The 22801-nt window shown below is 44.9% G+C and overlaps 2 protein-coding genes across 2 annotated transcripts in view; one reads left to right on the forward strand and one right to left on the reverse strand.

The window, feature by feature from the left end:
* Positions 1 to 227: 227 nt before the first annotated feature.
* On the reverse strand, positions 228 to 13690 carry LOC306962385 (protein NLRC3-like; the record flags this gene model as incomplete). Its single annotated transcript, XM_079555505.1, has 9 exons — positions 228 to 857; positions 928 to 974; positions 4703 to 4870; positions 4936 to 5103; positions 5378 to 7184; positions 9317 to 9627; positions 13358 to 13432; positions 13527 to 13571; positions 13680 to 13690. 9 exons carry the CDS (start codon positions 13688 to 13690, stop codon positions 295 to 297), a joined length of 3195 nt encoding a protein of 1064 aa, XP_079411631.1. The 3' UTR covers positions 228 to 294.
* A 7527-nt stretch (positions 13691 to 21217) lies between these two features.
* Positions 21218 to 22801, forward strand: part of LOC306962386 (uncharacterized protein) — a gene marked incomplete at its 5' end in the record, with an annotated part of 36574 nt that continues 34990 nt past the window's right edge. The window contains one exon of the mRNA XM_079555506.1: positions 21218 to 21305. Within this exon, the coding sequence (XP_079411632.1) occupies positions 21218 to 21305 (88 nt within the window). The remainder of the gene's footprint in view (positions 21306 to 22801) is intronic.

Here is a 22801-nt window from a genome sequence, read left to right on the forward strand (position 1 = left end):
AGATGGTTTTCCTCTGTGACAATGCAAACTACTGCATGTTTCCCAAAATGAGCTTTCTTGTCATGATAATGAGATAATGAAAACTGTGAAAAAAGAACATTCGGCCATGATTCTACTGCCATAGTTTATGAATTAATGTTTGGTTTCAGTTATAAACATGCAACGCGTTTTAAGTTACAAACAAGGAACATAAGCATATGCACTTATTTTACATTTTATAAACCTTCTACAGTTGAATTCAAACCTTTAAAAACATTCTGAGTCAGTCCTCCAGGGGGCGCATGTCCTCCCTGTTTACACTTTAACCACAGAAACTGAACTGTCCTTATCCTCCAGTCCAAACCCTGGAAACACAGGCTCGGTGAAGGATGTGCTGTAAGTGTGGAGGAGGAACAGACTTCCATCAGAGACTTTGTAGAAGGACAGAGCTCCAGCCTCCGAGTCCAAGAACACGGCCACTCTGCCAGAGACCTCAGACAGTGTTCCATGCGGAAGGTTCCATGGTAACTGCACTTGTTGTTTATTGTGTGATACAGAGTATTGTCCACCCTTGATCCTCAGACACCAGGACTGATCGTTGTCTCCAAACCCACTCTCCTCTGTGTGTCCTCTGCGTTGGATCCGTTTGTAACTCACGGCAACGTCAACCCTCTCCATCCCCCTGCGGCTCCACTCAACCTCCCAGTAAGAGCGCCCCCACAGGCCAGTGGAGCTCAGGACCTGACAGTGATCTGTGAACCTGTCCTTGTGATGTAAATACCACTGCACCCGTTTCACTCTGTGCACTGTCCGTTTGTCCTCAGACAGAAGGAGACGTCTGTGAGCTGTGTTTGGATCCAGAGAAAACTCACAGGAAACTGAAACACATACCAGAAGATCTAAATATGACAATAATCTAACCATGTGACAAAACTGAACCGGACTCACACTTCCTCAGACCCGGGATCATCCAGCGCGCTCCAGTTGGATCCAGCCTGAAACACACAATTCCAGTTTACTCCAGACCAGAGCAGGACCAACATGGTTTCAATCAGGTGCGGTGGTAACACAGACAGCTTAAAACAACAGAAAGACCCAGACACATGGACGTAAGACGTGCCCTGTTCGTGCAACTGTTTGTGTGCTGTGCGGTTGGACAGAACAACATGGCCGCTGGCTGCTCTGCTTTGTGACGACGACACTAGGGCTGCGTCCGAAACCATCAAATTATAGCCTCTAAGCACTAACACTAGCAACTAACTCCTTAACCTTTCATGGGGTCGACTGTTAGATCTATGCAGTTAGTGAACTAGACCTTCAGCAGAATTTGCACAATCCGTCCATCCTTAAACAGGGGAAAGGGAAGTGACATCACCAACAGCTGTTTTTCTTCTTCTTTAAAGTTATTGGTGGAGTGCAGGCCAAACAAAAGCGCAGGCCCCCCCTCTACTGTACAGTGTCAACAACAACATAGTGTCCAAACAAAGACATTTAAGGAGAAAAATAAATCCAAATGATCCATACATTTCCCTTTAGTGTCATTTTATTTCAACAGCTGTTTCTTAAAGCTACAGCAGCAAATGATCCATGTGGCTTAAGTTTCTACTAAATGAAAACAAAAGCATTTAATCCGTTTCCTGAGTTTACTCTTTAACACTGACATGTGACTGAGCTGTGGGGACGACGACATGGATTTTGTCACTTGTATAAAGTTTGGCTTGTGCAGAATCTTAATTTTTAATTATTATTATTTTTATTATTAAATGTGCTCCTGTCAATCAACAGTGGTTACGCATGAATCACTCGAGGGTGGGGACGAGGGGGGTGGGGGGTTTGGCGCAGTGGCTTGTGGGATGGCACATAGCTCCTAATCACCGGTTAGTTAGCACCAGAGGTCCCTATGCTAAAGTGGCTATGATAGTTAGCATCAAGGCTCCTTTTCCTAACTACTTCCTAACTGACAGACCAAATCGGAAGCAACTTGCCATGGCGGACGCTGACGCACATCCGGTTTGGCGTAAGAGCTCTTAGCAATTTGATGGTTTCGGAAGGAGCCTTCAGGCCGCCATTGCTGTAGTACCTCCATATAGCCACTATAGTCCCCGAATGCATTGGACTTTAGACACGTAAAAAACAACTTTAGAGCCTGGTGCCTAATATTCTTCGATGTTAAAGCTCTCGGTCATGTGGACAAGCTACAGATCATTGTTTCTGTGGAATACTATGAGATTTCTGTGCCACTCGAGGATTTTGTGAATCTGCAGCAGCTCTGGTCTGCGATGGCGGCCTTCATAATCCCTGAGGCGTGATCTGTCCGGAAGTATATGGCCGTAGTATTTTAATTTTTTTAAATTTAAGTTTTCCTGGGAGCTTGAGAGTTCTGCACCGTATCTATAAAAAAAATAAAAAAAAATAAACTCTTCCTCACCCTCCGCGGGCGGTCTCTTTTTCCTCCAAGCTCGGGTCCTCTACCAGAGGCCTGGGAGCTTGAGGGTTCTGCGCAGTATCTTTGCTGTTCCTAGAACTGCACTTTTCTGGACCGAGATGTCTGATGTATTTCTTGGGATCTGCTGGAGCCACTCCTCCAGTTTGGGGGTCACTGCCCCGAGTGCCCCAACGACCACGAGCACCACTGATGCCTTCACCCTCCAGGTTTTCTCCAGCTCTTCTCTGAGCCCCTGGTATTTCTCTAGTTTCTCGTGTTCCTTTTTCCTGATGTTGAAGTCGCTTGGTATTGCTATGTCGACCACAATGGCTTTCCTCTGCTCTTTGTCCACCACCACAATGTCCGGTTGGTTCGCCATTACCATTTTGTCCGTCTGTATCTGGAAGTCCCACAGGATCTTGGCTCGGTCATTCTCTACCACCTTTGGAGGTGTTTCCCTCTTTGACCTTGGGGTTTCCAGCCCATATTCTGCACAGATGTTCCTGTACACTATACCAGCCACTTGGTTATGGCGTTCCATGTAAGCTTTCCCTGCAGCATCTTACACCCTGCAGTTATGTGCTGGATTGTCTCATTGGCCTCTTTGCACAGTCTACACCTGGGGTCTTGTCTGGTGTGGTAGATCTGGGCCTCTATTGCTCTGGTGCTCAAGGCCTGCTCCTGTGCAGCCATGATGAGCCTCTGTGCTGTCCTTTAGTCCGGCTCTGTCTAGCCATTGGTGGATTTCTGTATATCCGCCACTTCCGTTATGTTTGAGTGGTACATGCCGTGCAGGGGCTTGTCCTCCCATGACGGGACCTCCAGCACCTCATCTTCTGTTCCCCATTGTCTGAGACATTCACTGAGCACGTCATCTGTTGGAGCCTTGTCCTTGATGTACTTATGGATCTTGGATGTTTCATCCTGGATAGTGGCTCTCACGCTCACTAGTCCTCGGCCTCCTTCCTTACGGCTAGCGTACAGTCTCAGGGTGTTGGTGTCACCTCTTCGAGGTCTGGGAGTGAGACCTTCTGTGTGGACTACCTTCCCTCTCTTAGTCACCATCCGACCACACTTCTCTAGTCCGATTGACATCCCAATGTCTGCACTGTATATCCGGGTGGTATGGATCAGTGAGTCGATGTCTCGCTCATTCTTAGCGTACAGCTTGATGTCATCCATGTAGAGGAGGTGACTGATGGTGGCCCCGTTCCTGAGTCGGTATCCATAGCCAGTCTTGTTGATTATTTGGCTGAGGGGGTTAAGGCCTATGCAGAACAGCAGTGGGGACAGGGCGTCTCCTTGGAATATGCCACATTTGATGAAGACTTGTGCAAGTGGCTTGCCATTGGCTTCAAGTTTGCAATGAAGGCTCTTAGAGTCTATATACAGTATATATATATATATATATATATATATATATATATATATATATATATATATATATATATATATATATATATATATATATATATATGGTGTTGGATGTAGTGTTCCAACATCCACAAACGGCAACTGCTATCACAACTTTTATTTATATATATATTTATATATTTATATTTATATACATTTGGGCGAACTCCCATGAACCCTTGAGCACCCGACGGAGGGTATAGAGCTGGTCCAGTGTGCCATGACCTGGACGAAAACCGCATTGTTCCCCCTGGATCCAAGGTTCGACTATCGGCCGGATCCTCCTCTCAAGCACCCTGGAGTAGACCTTACTGGGGAGGCTGAGGAGTGTGATCCCTCTGTAATTGGAACACACTCTCCGATCCCCCTTTTTGAAGAGAGGGACCACCACCCCGGTCTGCCAATCCAGGGGCACTGTCCCCGACCGCCACGCGATGTTGCAGAGACATTCCGCTGGAGGGCGGGCCCAAATCGTCCCTTCAGGCTGTGCCCAGCCGGGCCCCATGGGAAGAAGCCCGACCACCAGGCGCTCGCATTTGAGCCCCAACCCCAAGGTGATAAAATTTAACAACATAATTCATAATTTGATGAGACAAAGGTTAAAAACATTTGGTTATTCATATATGCACAATGCGTGAGTAATACATTTGTTTTCATTATAAAACTGTGCCTGTGTAACAACATAGTAATGTTACTTCAAGAACATGAGACACCAAAGGACTCACAGGAATTTGAGTTCATGCATTGTGTTGTAGTAGCAGAAATTAAAAAAACAGGGACTGTTTATTAAAACCAGGAGTTAAAGAATGCTTAAAAGTATTCGTTTTAGCTCTAAGAAAGAACAGTCCTGTCAGAGGATGGTCCTGAGAGGGTGAGGGGCCTCACCTGAGCATCTGCAACGGCCCATGTGGGGCCTGTAGAGCGGTCAGCAGCTTGGCGGAGGCTCCTGGATGGTTGTAACTCAGATCTAACTTTCTCAGAGGGGAGTGGGTGGAGCTTAGAGCAGAGGCCAAAGAAGCCCCGCCCCTCTCTGTGACCAAACATCCGGACAGACTAAAGACACACAGCATTAGCCTCTGATGTGGACACAGACAGAGTCCTTCATGTTAGTGTCTCACCTGAGAGTCTCCAGTCTGCAGGGGGCGCTCTTCAGTCCCTCACACAGCAGCTCCACTCCTGAGTCCTGGAGGTCATTGTTACTGAGGTCCAGATGAGTCAGAGCGGAGGAGCTGAGGACTGAGGCCAGAAGAGAACAGCAGCCAGGGGACAGGTGACAGCCACTCAGACTGAGGACAGAGACAGTTACTTACGTTATCTGACTTGTGTGACATATAATAGCTTCTGGGTATATTCCGGAGGACATAGTGTCGCACTGTATATCAAAAACTGCAAATATATTAAAATGGTCTGAGAGTATACTTCATGTGTGTGTTGAACTTCAGAGCTCTCGGTAAAGGGACAGACTGAGGACAGACAGTTACTTACATTGTCCATCAGAACCAGAGACTTGAGTCTCTGGGTCTGATCTCACTTAATGTGTTTAACACAGTGTGGACTCACATGGCTTTGGTGGAGGCTTTGACGACCAGCAGGAGCTTCAGGAGACCATCCTCTGAGGCCTTGTATTTCTTTAGGTCAAACTCCTCTGAGTCTGAGGACAGTAGGATGAAGGACAGAGCAGACCATTGAGCAGGAGACATGTAATTGTCAGAGAAACATCCTTTTCTCATGTACTTTTGTATGTGCGTCAGCAGACTCTGGTCATTCAATTCGTGCAGACACTGCAGTAGGTTCAGGCTCCTCTCTGTGGACACATTCCCTTCATCCAACTTATGATGGATATATGCTACTATCTCCTGATAGGTCATGTCATTTTCTGTCTCAGTCAGCAGACCTTTCAGCAGGCTTTGATTGGTCGACAGAGACAGCCCCAGGAGGAAGCGCAGGAACAGGTCCAGGTGTCCGTTTGGACTCTGTAAGGCCTGGTCCACAGCAGACCAGTAGAAAGCTGTCTTTGGACCTGGTACAAGGTAATAGAAAGAAATATCTGACCAGAGCTTCTCGGTGTCAAGGTACTCTATGATGTGTGTTGTGAACAGCAGGTTTTTCCCAGAGCTGAAGAAGGTCTGATGGACGTGAAGTGCAGCCAGAAATTCCTGCACACTCAGATGGATGAAGCAGTAGACCTTGTCCTCGTACAGACCTTGTTCTTCTCTAAAGACCTCTGTGAAGACTCCAGAGTAACAAGCGATCTCTGCAGCATCCAGCCCACACTCACTCAGGTCACTCTCATAGAAGATCAGGTTTCCTTTTAGCAACTGCTCAAAGGCCAGTTTTCCGAGAGACCTTACCATCTCCCTGGTCTCTGGAGTCCAGTGAAGGTCTGCTCCTGATCGACCATGATACTTGATGTTCTTCACTTTGGCCTGGACCACCAGGAAGTGGATGTACATCTCAGTCAGAGTCTTGGGCAGCTCTGGTTTCTCTGTTTGCTTCAGGAGCTTCTGTAAAACAGTGGAGAGGATCCAGCAGAAGACTGGGATGGAGCTCATGATGTACAGGCTGCGGATGCTCTTGATGTGTGAGATGACGGCTGTGGCCTCATCTCTGAACCTCTTCATGAAGTACTGCTCCTTCTGTGGGTCAGTGAACCCTCGCACCTCTGTCACCATAGAGACGCACTCAGCAGGGATCTGATTGGCCGCCGCGGGGCGTGTGGTTATCCAGAGGCGAGCAGAGGGAAGGAGGTCCCCCCTGATGAGGTTCACCAGCAGCTCCTCCACTGAGGCGCTCTCTGTGGGATCCGTCAGGACCCGGGTCCGGCTGAAGTCCAGAGGAAGTCTGCACTCGTCCAGACCGTCAAAGATGAAGAGCAGCTGGAGGCACTGGAAGCTGAAGAGCTTTTTGGATTCTTTGAAGCAGTGGTGGATCAGCTCCACCAGGCTGTACCTTTTCTTTTTGAGCACATTGAGCTCTCTGAAAGTGAAGTGGAACAGCAGCTGGACGTCCTGGTTGGCTCTGCCTACAGCCCAGTCTAGACTGAACTTCTGAGTCAGAATGGTTTTTCCCACACCGGCCACGCCCTTCGTCAGCACCGCTCTGATTGGATCTCCTGTCTCCGTGGTGCCTCTGAAAATGTCCTGGCAGAGGACAGTTCTCTCCTGAGCTGAAGTCCCGGAGAACATCTCCATCTGTCTGACCTCATGCTCCTCACTGACATGTCCAGTGTCGGCCTCAGTGATGAACAGCTCAGTGTAGCCGTCATTAAATGCCATCCTTTGTCCTTTTTGGGAGAGGCTCTCCACCAGGAACTGAAACTTGGACTTTAGTTTGGTTTGGAGATCCTCTTTACACGCAGCAATGATGGCTGTGGACACATAGGAACAAGATTAGAAGAGCAGGCTGCAGTCCCTCAATCTGAAGAGAGACATGAGCCAATTCTCAACACTCAAGAACATTCTGAGTGTGAACATGAGGAGTATGAACTTGAAGAGAACAGAAAATGCAGGACAGTTACAGAGAATTAGATTGGAGCTTGTACTTTTGGAGCTTGTACTCAGGGCTGTGGACAGACTGCCATGAGGCACGATATCCAAAATATATTTATCCTGTATGTAGATACATACAGTCGCCTCTCATCCAAAAGGCTTTGTCAGCCAAAAGCTGGTCTGACTCTGAAACTCAGCCCAGGACAGATCAACAGTCAGGTAATTAGCAATGATAAGCTGAGATCTGAAAAAGCCTTATCTGGACTCCACAACGTTGGCCAACTTCAGGCCTATGTCTAAGCTGCCCTTTCAATCCAACGTTCTGGAAAAGGCTGTTTATGAGCAGCTACAATCATACATTGATCAAAACACCATTGCAGAGAAGTTCCAATCTGGTTTTCAACCCTGTCAAAGCACAGAGACTGCCCTTTTCAGAGTTTTTAATGATTTGTTTTTAACTGCTGACAGTGGAGGCCACTCTGTCCTTGTTCTCTTGGACTTTACTGCTGCATTTGATACAGTGGATCATGGCATTCTTTTATCACGCCTTGAGCTGTCTGTGGGACTCAAAGGCACTGTTCTGATTCATATTTAAACAAGCAGTTTTTCAGTTAATGTTGGCTCATGCTTCTCATCTGTGTCACCTATTCATTGTGGAGTGCCTCAAGGTTCCATTTTAGGCCCTTTGTTATTTTCTCTGTATCCTCTACCCCTTGGTCTGATTTTAGAGAAACACATAGTTGGTTATCATTTTTATGCTGACGATTTGCAGATCTATATACCACTAAAGTCTAGCTTTAAGGGATCACTGAATCCTTTGTTGGACTGTATACAAGAAGTTAAGATATGGATGGTGGCCAACTTTTTAAGTCTAAACAAAGATAAGACAGAAATTGTAATATTTGGAAACACTGATTCAAATGTTCTAGATAATTGTGACAGCGCCATTGGCCCTCTAGCTTCCTTCAGTCACCCTTTTGCAAGGAATCTGTGTGTTTGTAGACAATGAATTAAAATTTTAGAAACGTATAAATCATGTTGTCAAATCAAGCTTTTTCCACCTTAAAACTCTAAGCAAGGTAAAAACTATCTACCTGTCTGTGACTTTGAGAAAGCCATTCGTGCTTTTATAACTTCGCGACTTGATTATTGTGATTCTGTGTACACTGGTCTTGGTCAGCGTTCAATTCGTCGCCTCCAGAGGTGCAAAGGTGTAGACCTTTCTGTGAAGCACTTTGGTCAACAACAGTTGTTTTAAATGTGCTATATAAATACATTTGATTTGATTTGATTAGTGCCGTTCAGACTGAAACTCAGATGTGAATTAGGTCGTCAGGACTTAGAACTACAAAGATGTTTACACACAGGTGAGAGTAGGTGTTAATAGAGGGGAGGGACTGGACTGAACTGAACTGAACTCCTCCCTGTGGTCTATATCTAGTCCGAGCTTAAACTTTAGTGTCACTGATGAAGCCTTTTGGAAGAGAGGCATAACATAGGGATGGAATGGAATCATGTGTTGGAAAAATTAACATTGACATCAAACATTAAATTTAGAGTGTGTCAGTGTTTCTTTAACATTCTGATATAGGTATAAGTTTGTTGTCAAATTAAAAAGAATCGGTGCAGATGTACATGAGAAGTTGAGCAAAAAAAAAAAATCTCCCATGAACCCCATTCATGTTCAATGTTTTACGTATTGTAGACGTGTCAACAGAGATGTTGGCATATGCCAGTGATTTCTGTAAGTCTTTAGGTGACACTCTAGGGTTCTTTTCTACCTCATTAAGTATTCTGCACTGTGCTCTTGGAGTCATCTTTACAGGACGGCCACACCTTGGAAGTGAAGCAACAGTGAAACCAAACTGCCTCCATTTGTAGACAATTTGTCTAACCGAGAATTTATGAACATCAAGACTTCTACAGATGGTTAATGAACAGTATGTCCTGATAACTATGACCTTCAGGGTCATAGGTCAGTCTCACCTTCATGGTCATAGGCCATTCTTACCTTCGGGGTGGTATTGGCACTGGCTCAGTTCCTCGAGGACTCTGTTTTGGTGCAGCTCTTTCAGGACAGTCTTCATGACGCTGATGGTAAAGATGCCGTAGTTGTCCATCATGGCCTTCAGGACCTTGGTCTTGTCATCTGTCTCCAGTTTACGTCTCTTAATGACTTCAAACTCTCCTAACAGCGTCCTGTCCATCAGATACAGCTTGAACGTTTGAAAAACGTTGTCGGCCACGTCGTCCAGGGCTCCAAAGAGTGCGTCGAACAGACAGGGAGCTGTGGGTGAAGCCATGGCTCCAGCTTCAGTCGGCCTAAGAAATAGAGAAGAAATTTGTGAAATCTTGGTGCTGTCATGTGGTTCAGGGAAGAAGGAGCTACAGGGCTCAGTGTTTCCCCTACCATTATTAACCTGTTTTATTATACAGCAATAATCACCGATGTCCACATTTGATTACACACACACATCAAATTAGATACAATCTTGCAGTGCTATCTTAGTGAGGACACTCATAGACATAATGTGTTGCCCAGACCCTAACCCCTAAACCCAAACCTAACCTTAATCCTAACCCTAACAATGACCTACACCCAATTCTAACCCTAACCCTAAAACCACATCTTGACCCTCAAACAGTCCTTCAAATAAGTGAGGACCAGCCTCACTTTCCAAAAATGTCCTCACTCAAACTGGTCTTCACAATGTTGAAAGTGCAAGAACACGCACGCACGCACACACATCAGATTAATCGAACCTTGGATCCAGGAGGAACAATGCGGTTTTCGTCCTGGTCTGGGGCCCTCTGCTAAGGGCTGTCCGTTCCCTGTATGACCGCAGCAGGAGCTTGGTTCGCATTGCCGGCAGTAAGTCAGACCTGTTCCCGGTGCGTGTTGGTCTCCTCAGGGCTGCCCTTTGTCACCGGTTCTGTTCATTACCTTTATGGACAGAATTTCTAGGCGCAGCCAGGGGACGGAGGGTGTCCGGTTTGGGAGCCTCAGGATCTCATCTCTGCTGTTTGCGGATGATGTTGCTCTGTTGGCTTCATCAAATCCGGACCTTCAGCTGCTCTGGGGCGGCTTGCAGCCAAGTGTGTAGCGGCCGGGATGGGAATCAGCACCTCCAAATCTGAGGCCATGGTTCTCCACCGGAAAAAGGTGGTTTCCCCTCTACAGGTCGGTGGGGAGTCCTTGCCTCAAGTGGAGGAGTTCAAGTATCTCGGGGTCTTGTTCACGAGTGAGGGGCGGATGGAGCGTGAGATCGACAGATGGATCGGTGCGGCGTCAGCAGTGATGCGGTCGCTGTATCGGTCTGTCGTGGTGAAGAGGGAGCTGAGTCGAGGGCAAAGCTCTCGATTTACCGATCGATCTATGTTCCTACCCTCACCTACGGTCATGAGATTTGGGTAATGACCGAAAGGACAAGATCACACACACACACATCTGATTACACACGCACACATCTGATTACCAATGGATTAACAATAAAATCTCCATCATTTACTTTCTCCTGTCTCACAGTGTAGATTTAGGCCCCACCACAGCACTGAGGCAGCTCCGATCAAGGTGATCAATGATGTCCGTATGATCATTAACGCTCAGCTTTGCACTCTACTTGTCCACAGGGCTGGCCCTGGGTATAGGCGACCCAGGTGTACACATATGGTTCCATCTGCTGGAAGCAATCCCACTTTTTAACCCCATCTACAACATCAACCATTTTCAGACATAACTGTGGAACAGTTACATTGTCACATTATGGAGCACAACTAGAACCGGCCTTGACTGATTCAGCTGAACGTTTCAGACACACACAAACAGATGCTTCCTTGCAAGCGTCTGGGATCATATAAAAAGTGTAAGTGGCAGAGATCTCTCACGAGGGGCCGCAGCGCTGTGTTGTCTCAACGTGAAATGTACATACCCTGGAAGATTATTTTTTTTTCCAGAGAATGTGTAAGAACTGAGTTTACTCTTTTAAAATCATACTGAAAAAAGAAAGTACCAAAATGACCTTGATCAAAAGTTTACATACCCTGGTTCGAATGGCTACTAAAGGTAAGCATCCTCACTAAGGAGTGTATAACAGGTCAGTGAGTTTTTGGGCTCCTGGCAGACCCTTGCATCTGTCATCCAGTGCTGCACTGAAGTGTCTGAGTCATGAGGAAAGCAAAATAATTGTTAGAGGATCTGCAAGAAAAGGTAGCAACTGCATAAAATGGAAAAGGTATATATCCAAGGTATACTGAGAATCTCAATCAGCAGTGTTCAAACAACTGCCAGGAAAATTGTTTGTGATGTAAAGAAAAACTCACAAATAACTTCAGCTGAAATACAGGACTCTCTGAAAAAGATGTGCAGCTGTTTCAAGATGCACAATGAGGAGGCACAAATGGGCTGCATGGCCAAGTCACCAGAAGAAAGACAAGACTTCACAAAGGCCTCAAAGTATCCGCTTACAATATGCCAAACAGCACAGAGACAAGCCTCAACATTTCTGAAACATTTAGAACTTTTTGGCCATAACGCTACATTTGGAGGAGTCAACAAGGCCTGTGATGAACGGTGCACCATTCCTACAGTGAAACACAGAGGTGGATCACTGATGTTTTGGGGATGTGTGAGCTACAAACGTGTTCATTTTTCCAATTAAAAAACGGCCTGAAAATGCTCATGCTCTCTCTATAATCGAGCAGCAAGGAGAGGGGTCAGACGAGATACATTATCTTTAGTCATCTGGTCATTGTTAAGTGCGTTTAAGATGACGTGCGCCCTGTCTGGAATCAAGGCGGAGCCTCAGATCACGCAGCGTCTCGCGTTTGTTAGAAAGAGTTTGTGGATAAAACTATTTTACTCCCACTCAGAACCAGAGCGAAGAATAGACTCTCTTCTTACAGATTAGGATTAGAATAATACACTTCTGCTTATTTAAATGTAGATAACATGTTGGACACACTGGCACTTTGTATTAAATTATGAAGCATTTCTGCAGATCAAAGCAGATCCCTGTGATGAGAAAAGAGGCTGCGGAGCGTCAAGGCGACACGTTTCTGATCAAAACATGTTAAAGGGGGGGTATTATGGAAAATCGACTTTTTCAATCTTTACATCATGTTATTATGTCATTCCCTCATTAAAACATGCCTGAAGTGTTGCCTTGGCACATTCACGTATTTTTGAGTAATCTGTAAAAACTCTGATGGCAGCCATTTTAGGGATAGGTTTGCCTGAGTCCTCCTAGGAACGCCCCCACCTCCTGGAGACGCCTCCGAGCTTTCGTCACCAGCCGAGTAACCAACCACTGCTCCTCAGCAGAACCCCCTCCCCACTGATGCCACAGACAGCATGTGGAGGGGGCGTGTCTGAAAGGCTCAGAGGTTCTTAAAGAGACAGAGGCCTATTTCAGGACATTCACTACAGCCATTTTGAGAGAGCAATTTTATACAAGGCAGTTATTCTAATTTACTGCATTTACAGACCAACAGAAGGTTTCGTCATCATTGTGGTGTGCTATAGACTGGTGCAATGTGATTGAAAAAAGCATAATAGCCCCTCTTTAACTGCACTTCATTTCCCATCATCCCTTTGGCCTTTGTAGTTCAGGCGGCTGAGCAAGGCGGTGAAAAGCAACTTCGCCCGCCCGCCCCAAGCGTCTTGCTCTCACAGGAGCATCGGGACCGTCGCACAGCATCTGAGTCCGCCCGGCTCATCTTAAACATGCCGTATATTTGCCTCCAGACTCAGAATGTTAAGAGGCCTTTTTGGAGTGAAATGAATCATGTGCAGGCCCTCTATATCTGATTTGTCTGGTGGATTACTAACACAAGAAGATGGCTCTCTGATAATTCTAGATGTGGATATGCAAAGACAAAAGTAATACAATTATCATTTACCAAGCGTTTGCTTATAAACCAGCAGCAAGTGCAAAAGCCTTGGTGCATTTTTACTCACTCATCATTCTCTCATTTACACATTCTGTATTCCATCTTGCACTCGCAATTAAGATATGATGGATGACCCCCTTAAATATAGTGTGAGTATACTTACAGTGAGTCTGCTGGGTCTCTGCTGAAGAACTGAGGTTCATGTTTGGACCAGTCACTCTTCGTGGAGACCACAGACCTGCAGAACAGACATGAGATGATTATAGTGATACATCTTTTCCGGAGGATGTCATGGACAGATCACCTGAAGGAATTTAAAGGTCAACACTCACCGTGGGCCAGTGCTGCCCCCTGGAGGCTCCTCTGAGTCACTCATCCTGAGGAGAGACAAAGGAAGGTCTAAGGCACATCTATAACTGTTCAAACTGGCACATGGCTTTAGTGCATGTTCACTAAAAATGGACTTGTCAGCAAACTCACCTCACCTGAACCCCATAGTGAATCTATGGGGCATTGCCAAAAGAAAGATGAGAGACATGAGATCGAACAATACAGAGGCGCTGAAGGAGCTATTGAAGCACCCTGGTCTTCAAAACACATACAACAGATGCAGACACGGGGTCTACACATGAACATGTGTGCTGTGTGTCTAACCCCTGTGTCTGCATGTGTGCTGTGTGTCTAACCCATGCGTTTGCATGTGTGCTGTGTCTAACCCATGTGTTTGCATGTGTGCTGTGTCTAACCCATGTGTTTGCATGTGTGCTGTGTCTAACCCATGTGTTTGCATGTGTGCTGTGTCTAACCAATGTGTCTGCATGTGTGCTGTGTGTCTAACCTCTGTGTCTGCATGTGTGCTGTGTGTCTAGCCCCTGTGTCTGCATGTGTGCTGTGTGTCTAACCTCTGTGTTTGCATGTGTGCTGTGTCTAACCAATGTGTCTGCATGTGTGCTGTGTCTAACCTCTGTGTCTGCATGTGTGCTGTGTGTCTAACCTCTGTGTCTGCATGTGTGCTGTGTGTCTAACCCCTGTGTCTGCATGTGTGCTGTGTGTCTAACCCCTGTGTCTGCATGTGTGCTGTATCTAACCCCTGTGTCTGCATGTGTGCTGTGACTAACCCCTGTGTCTGCATGTGTGCTGTATCTAACCCCTGTGTCTGCATGTGTGCTTTGCGTTCGTCATCCACCTCCGTATGACAGTTGACCATATACCCCCATTCATTTTCTTGCAATAATAAGTATAAAGGCCCCACCAGAGGTGTGGGCAGTCACTGTTTTACATGGTGAGTTTACGTTTGGGGACAACGACCCGCACACAGCAGTGTTCCCACACAAAAACAGTGTTTCCGCTTACGCGGGTACCATATATTGTAGAATATTTCCAAAATATCATGGGTGGTTCAACTTCCCCCACTCTCTCTACATCCTCCTCCTTTTCCCTCAAATCATTTCATTTTTACATAAATCAAATGAACCAGGCGCATGAGCGCGTACTCACCTCCTGCTTTTCTCACAGTTGTTCCTCTTTCCTCTTCCTTATCTCAAGTTTCTTTCACGTACAAAGCCACTCCTTGTAAAAATAGAAACAGAATTACAACACAGCAAAAACAACCAGGACAAGCCCCGATCTAAGTCAGGTGTCACAGTGCAGCAGAGAAGTAGAAAAGACTTCAGTTTGTGAAACAAGAACGACGTTTGGTCCAAGTGTCACTAAAACCCCATCGTCCTCAAAAAATTAAAAGATTAAAGAGAAAGATTAAAGAAATGGTCTAACGTTCACTGGACCTACAGTACAAGTACTGTAGGTCCAGTTATCATTCATCCAGTGCCAGTGAAGCACCATGCGGTCAGTATGAGCCCCCCAATGGAGAAGATCTATGCCACATTTCACACACCAACTGAAGTGTTGTCGTGAAAATGACTTTATCTGCCGCACTCTCAGTCCAACAGCACTCTGATCCTGATCTATTGATAGTGTCACAGAGTCCTTCATGGAAAAGTCCAAAGTACTGCAATAAACCCAGACCACACTGTGAAGTAACTTCTCTTGATCAGTCCCTTCACAGCTGTCCCTCCTGCGGCCACAAGGGGGGGCACCAACACAAGCCTTCACAGATCCATTTGAAACTTTAGCTGTACATAACCGAATAATATGAGGAAAGGATACTTTAAGCGACAAAATCTGAATAATAAATGTATGACAATGTAAGAGGAGGTTATCGCATGCTGTTCCAAATATTATAATATCTGTGACTTTGTAGCCCCAATATACTATACGGAACTAAATAATATATTTAAATTATGTTTAAATTGCTATATTTTGAGATACATTACTTGCAATTTATTTATTTATTTATTTAGATTTTTTTCTTGTTTAGTATTAAAAGAAGCAATTTATTTGTGGGGGTAAGTGAGTAAAATCAGTAAACTTTTTTTTAAATAAGTTTTGGTCCATTCCTCCAAACAGAACTGGTGTAACTGAGACGCGTTTGTAGGCCTTGTGTGCCTATGCCTTTTCAGCTCTGCCCATACATTTTCAACTGGACTGAGATCAGGACTTTGTGATGACACTTCAAAACATTGACTTTGTTTTCCTTAAGCCACTTTGTAACCAGTTTGCTTTGGGTCATTGTCCATTTGAAGACCCATCTGTGCCCAAGCTTTAACTTTCTGGCTGATTTCTTGAGATGTTGCTTCAATATTTCCACATTGAGTTCTTTCTTCATGATGTCATCTATTTAGCGAAGTGCAAACAAACAACCCCACAGCATGATGCTGCCCCCCGTATTTCACAGTTGTTTATGGTGTTCTCAGGCTATTTCCTCCAAACCTGGCCATGGTCATAATGGCCAAATTATTATTATTTTTTTCTGTCACACAACAGGATATGTCTCCAAAAATCAACTTTTTTTTTGCAAACTCCAAACTGTATTCTTCATGTTTCTTTTGGAGTAAGATCTTGTTCCTGCAGAGTTCCCTCTCAGCCCATGTCGGTACAGGACTTGTTTCACTCTGGATAATGACAAACTCTGACCAGGTTCAGCATCTTCACCTTTTGCATTTGTTCTTGGGTTGATCTTCACATTTCAGACACAGCTCGTTCATCTCTGGGACACAGAACCTGCCTTCTGTCTGATCTGTATGATGATTGGACATTTACATCATTGTTTTAACCAATGAACCTGGACCTCCAAGTGTCTTGAAATCACACCCAAGAATGAACCAGACTTGTGCTTCCAAGGTCATGACATCGTCATCTGGGCTTTACCAAATTGTTTAAGGTATAATATGCAAACTTGTGACTGAAAAGTAATGCAAAAAAAATGTGTAGAAAATCTAAAAACCTAAAAAAAAAAAAAAAAACGTTAATTCTGGTTTCATCTCAGACAGTGAGAAAAAAAATGTAAATGTGTCATTTTGTGAAGTGTCTGTAAACATATAGTTCCCACTGTAAATCAGGCAGGACTTAGATCCCTGTGAAAAAACCTTCCAAATGTTCAGTTTGGAGTCTGAAGGAGCTACAAAAGTGACACAATGTGAGAAAAATGTGAGATTAGGGATTTCTTTTTTTTTTCCGTTTCCAAGTGAAAGCTGATATGTTAAGAGACCAAATTGGCCCTAAACCTGAAAAAAATGTATTTATTTTTTCCGTTTTGTTGATAATAAAGATGTTGCCACTATACTGCCATGCTTTTGTGTTCATTTGTGAGTAAGTATCTGAAAAAGGTTGATATTTCTCATGGTGACATGTCTCTAAATGTATTATTTCTGTCTGCTCTGAAGTGACTCCTCCTCCCCCTGTAGCGCAGAGGGCCTGGGGCTGGAGCCCGTTTGGGGACAGACCTCAGTTGTGTCCAGAGTCTGGTTTTAGAGTAGGACAGATTTTGCTCCCGGGACATTCAACTCCATCTTCACTTTAAAGAGAGTCCAGTTTCTGCGACCGGTTTCTCAAGTTTCTCCCAGGCAGAGGTAAGGACAGTGCTGTTCTTTTGTTATTTGAAGGTTTGCGTTACATTTTGAGAAGGTGGTCCATGCTTTTGATGCTTTTCGATCAGGGCAGACCAGGGCTGGTTGTTTCCATAGAGTCCACTGCCCATCAACAGAACGTCCAGCTAGAGCCACACAGACTTAGACTGAACCCTCAGCTTGCCTCTTTTTTTGTATCTGGAGTCAAGACCATCTTATAGGCTGCGGTCACATGGTTATGCAGGTAATTCCATGATGGTGACTGGTGGGTTTTTTTGTCTTGGATTTTGGCTAATGTCTTTGTTATTTCTGGGACAATCCGCATGAAACAAAGTTCAGCGTCTTCTCTGTCAGCAAGTATAAATCAGGGTCATTTATTTTCTCATAAAGATGTCCAAAGTGGTGACAATATTCACAATCACTTCCAAGTAATGATACATTTCTTTTTGGAGATTTATTTTCAAAATGGTTTCTCAAAAGTCGTATTGGTCCCTGTTCTATCTGACATATGTGACATTGTCTAATTGTAGAACGTGAACACACCTTATAGAGGTTATACGTGTGATGTCATCAGAAAATTGAGCGGCTCTGTCTGCAGTGTTACTCTTTAGTTCATCTTTGAATTGGTTGCGTTCATGTCGTGACATTCTAAAGAGCCTATAGTTTAAAACTGATAAGAAGCAGCTGAAAATCCTTGGCGGAAACTTTGGTAACATGTACAATTGGACAATAGGTCAGAATGATGTCTGTGAGTGAGTGAACAGTGGTGGTCAGAGGGTCCGTTGGCGCAGATGTGTGCAGTTGCGCTTCCATCAGTCTGCCCTTCATGGTAAATGAAAAGATACGATACATCCTTGAAACAACTGATAATTTGACTAAGCGGCAAAATGTACAGTAAAAACAAAATCGGACCCAAGACTGACCCTTGTGTCAAATCAGTCACATCTGACATTGTTTGTACATTTTACATTGTTTACAGCAACGTTAAATGTTCTGTCATGAATATAGGATGAGAACCACTGCAGAACAGATCCAGATAGTCCATCTCGTTATGAAGACCGTTGAGACTTTGATAAAAGCTGTTAGAGGGCTAAAGCAGGTTTAAACAGAGCTAAAGCAGGTCTAAACAGAGCTAAAGCAGGTTTAAACAGAGCTAAAGCAGGTCTAAACAGAGCTAAAGCGGGTCTAAACAGAGCTAAAGCGGGTTTAAACAGAGCTAAAGCAGGTCTAAACAGAGCTAAAGCGGGTCTAAACAGAGCTAAAGCGGGTTTAAACAGAGCTAAAGCGGGTTTAAACAGAGCTAAAGCAGGTCTAAACAGAGCTAAAGCGGGTTTAAACAGAGCTAAAGCGGGTTTAAACAGAGCTAAAGCAGGTCTAAACAGAGCTAAAGCGGGTTTAAACAGAGCTAAAGTAGGTCTAAACAAAGCTAAAGCAGGTCTAAACAGAGCTAAAGCAGGTCTAAACAGAGCTAAAGCGGGTTTAAACAGAGCTAAAGCGGGTTTAAATAGAGCTAAAGCAGGTCTAAACAGAGCTAACGCGGGTTTAAACAGAGCTAAAGCAGGTCTAAACTGAGCTAAAGCGGGTTTAAACAGAGCTAAGGCAGGTTTAAACAGAGCTAAAGCGGGTTTAAACAGAGCTAAAGCAGGTCTAAAACAGGCCTAAAGCAGGTCTAAACAGAGCTAAAGCAGGTCTAAACAGAACTAAAGCAGGTCTAAACAGAGCTAAAGCAGGTCTAAACAGAGCTAAAGCAGGTCTAAACAGAGCTAAAGCGGGTTTAAACAGAGCTAAAGCAGGTCTAAACAGAGCTAAAGCGGGTTTAAACAGAGCTAAAGCAGGTCTAAACAGAACTAAAGCAGGTCTAAACAGAGCTAAAGCAGGTCTAAACAGAGCTAAAGCAGGTCTAAACAGAGCTAAAGCAGGTCTAAACAGAGCTAAAGCAGGTCTAAACAGAGCTAAAGCGGGTTTAAACAGAGCTAAAGCAGGTCTAAACAGAGCTAAAGCGGGTCTAAACAGAGCTAAAGCGGGTTTAAACAGAGCTAAAGCAGGTCTAAACAGAGCTAAAGCAGGTCTAAACAGAGCTAAAGCAGGTCTAAACAGAGCTAAAGCAGGTCTAAACAGAACTAAAGCAGGTCTAAACAGAGCTAAAGCGGGTTTAAACAGAGCTAAAGCAGGTCTAAACAGAGCTAAAGCAGGTCTAAACAGAGCTAAAGCAGGTCTAAACAGAACTAAAGCAGGTCTAAACAGAGCTAAAGCAGGTCTAAACAGAGCTAAAGCGGGTTTAAACAGAGCTAAAGCAGGTCTAAACAGAGCTAAAGCGGGTTTAAACAGAGCTAAAGCGGGTTTAAACAGAGCTAAAGCAGGTCTAAACAGAGCTAAAGCGGGTTTAAACAGAGCTAAAGTAGGTCTAAACAAAGCTAAAGCAGGTCTAAACAGAGCTAAAGCAGGTCTAAACAGAGCTAAAGCGGGTTTAAACAGAGCTAAAGCGGGTTTAAATAGAGCTAAAGCAGGTCTAAACAGAGCTAACGCGGGTTTAAACAGAGCTAAAGCAGGTCTAAACAGAGCTAAAGCGGGTTTAAACAGAGCTAAGGCAGGTCTAAACAGAGCTAAAGCGGGTTTAAACAGAGCTAAAGCGGGTTTAAATAGAGCTAAAGCAGGTCTAAACAGAGCTAACGCGGGTTTAAACAGAGCTAAAGCAGGTCTAAACAGAGCTAAAGCGGGTTTAAACAGAGCTAAGGCAGGTTTAAACAGAGCTAAAGCAGGTCTAAACAGAGCTAAAGCGGGTTTAAACAGAGCTAAGGCAGGTTTAAACAGAGCTAAAGCAGGTCTAAACAGAGCTAAAGCGGGTTTAAACAGAGCTAAGGCAGGTTTAAACAGAGCTAAAGCGGGTTTAAACAGAGCTAAAGTAGGTCTAAACAAAGCTAAAGCAGGTCTAAAACAGGCCTAAAGCAGGTCTAAACAGAGCTAAAGCAGGTCTAAACAGAACTAAAGCAGGTCTAAACAGAGCTAAAGCAGGTCTAAACAGAGCTAAAGCGGGTTTAAACAGAGCTAAAGCGGGTTTAAACAGAGCTAAAGTAGGTCTAAAACAGTGGGGCTAAACAGGAGTAGAGTGGGACTAGACTCACTTTAGCCCTGTTTAGACCCGTTTTAGCTCTGTTCAGACCCCCTTTAGCTCTGTTTAGACCTGCTTTAGCCTTATTTAGACCTGCCTTAGCCCTGTTCAGACCCCCTTTAGCCCTGTTTAGACCACTTTAGCCTTATTTAGACCTGCCTTAGCCCTGTTCAGACCCCCTTTAGCCCTGTTTAGACCACTTTAGCCTTATTTAGACCTGCCTTAGCCCTGTTCAGACCCCCTTTAGCCCTGTTTAGACCACTTTAGCCTTATTTAGACCTGCCTTAGCCCTGTTCAGACCCCCTTTAGCCCTGTTTAGACCTGCCTTAGCCCTGTTCAGACCCCCTTTAGCCCTGTTTAGACCACTTTAGCCTTATTTAGACCTGCCTTAGCCCTGTTCAGACCCCCTTTAGCCCTGTTTAGACCACTTTAGCTCTATTTAGACCTGCCTAAGCCCTGTTCAGACCCCCTTTAGCCCTGTTTAGACCACTTTAGCCTTATTTAGACCTGCCTTAGCCCTGTTCAGACCCCCTTTAGCCCTGTTTAGACCACTTTAGCCCTGTTTAGACCCACTTTAGCCCTATTTAGACCTGCCTTAGCCCTGTTCAGACTCCCTTTAGCCCTGTTTAGACCACTTTAGCCCTGTTCAGACTCCCTTTAGCCCTGTTTAGACCACTTTAGCCCTGTTTAGACCTGCCTTAGCCCTGTTCAGACTCCCTTTAGCCCTGTTTAGACCCGCTGTAGTCCAGGTTGAGTGTCGCCCTGATGCTTGTTGTTGTTGTGGGCGTTGAATGGAGCAGTGTGAGCAGTTGCGTCACTCAGGAAACACCAAACCCCTCAAACAAGCGGCCTTTTAGTCCTGCTTTGGACCCGATGATGTCATCTGCTCCTGGCCCTCTGTAGCCCAGGGTAAGGCCTGTTTCAAACCCTTTTTCTGTCGGTTTCAGAGATGTCGGCCCGAGTCCTGCTGCTGCTCGCGCTGATCCCAAACCTGGTCTGGTCTTCATTCGACTACATTTACGACCAGTCTTTTCCAGGTGAGTCCGAAGGTTTAGAGCTGCTTCATGGTTAAGATTTGTGTCTTTACTGCTAAGATCTCTGATTTACTGTTTATGGTCACGTTATACAAAAACTGGCAGGAAGTTCTTCTCTGAGAAACAAATGAACAAAGGGAACATTACTATATTAATAAGTGAAATTGTCCTTAATTTGAGTAAGTTATTTATCAACTCTCATCATGTTTTATCAAGAAACAAAGCACAGTCCACGGGGGAAGATATTTACACGTATATTTTTTATTCTTTTTTCATGGTAATGCAACATCAAACACCACAATAACAATCCAGCTAACAAAACAATAAAACATTCCATGGATGAAGAAAACATCTTTTTAAACTCCTTCCCCATTCTTATATTTGAAAAGTTACAAATTACCTCACCAACGCCAAACCTATATTTTTTAACCTATATTACATCAGGCATCAAACTACACAACACACACACCCACATATACAGGCATACAACATTTGTTTGAGGGTATTTCCTGCAAAAGGTTGTTTAAAGTCATTTTTTCTTCTGCTTTTCTCACTATTTACAGTAAAAAGTGTTTGCAGTCCGTGCAGTAAAAGGCAGTGTTTTGCTTTATGAACAACTAATAAAGTTTGTAAAGAAACCAAGTCCTTCACTTTGAGTTGTCCTGACCTCAGAAACAGTTTGTTCTCTTGGAGCAACTCCATTCCTTTGTCTTTTAGCCGTTTTTTGCAAAATAAATGAGGGCATTAAATTAATAATATAAGAATTACCCCATACCTCCAAACAATACATCATATATGGCAAAATAAAGAAACAATATTGGATTCTCATTGCCTTGTAATTTAGCATAAACCAGTCCCTCCAGGAGTTGCAACTTTTCCAAAATCCCGCAACTTTCCCACAACTATTCCAATAATCCGCAATTTCCTTCGCAACTTTTCCTTAACTCCACAATTTATGCACAACTAAAGTGAGTTTCTGATCATTGAAATATATTTTACTTGTTATATTTTTGCGTATATGCCCAACACCTCCGCCTCAGACTGAAAGACTTTGGCTTCTGCTCCGCCTCCTCTCACTCGCCTGGGCCTAAAGCTCCGCCTCCTCTCACTCGCCTGGGCCTAAAGCTCCGCCTCCTCTCACTCGCCTGGGCCTGAAGCTCCGCCTCCTCTCACTCGCCTGGGCCTGAAGCTCCGCCTCCTCTCACTCACCTGGGCCTGAAGCTCCGCCTCCTCTCACTCGCCTGGGCCTGAAGCTCCACCTCCTCCTATTCGCCTGGGCCTAAAGCTCCGCCTCCTCTCACTTGCCTGGGCCTGAAGCTCCACCTCCTCCTATTCGCCTGGGCCTGAAGCTCCGCCTCCTCTCACTCTCCTGGGCCTGAAGCTCCGCCTCCTCTCACTCGCCTGGGCCTAAAGCTCCGCCTCCTCTCACTCTCCTGGGTCTGAAGCTCCGCCTCCTCTCACTCTCCTGGGTCTGAAGCTCCGCCTCCTCTCACTCGCCT

Source organism: Gobius niger, assembly GCF_951799975.1.
Source record: "Gobius niger genome assembly, chromosome: 4".
In the NCBI taxonomy this organism is placed as follows: Eukaryota; Metazoa; Chordata; class Actinopteri; order Gobiiformes; family Gobiidae; genus Gobius; species Gobius niger.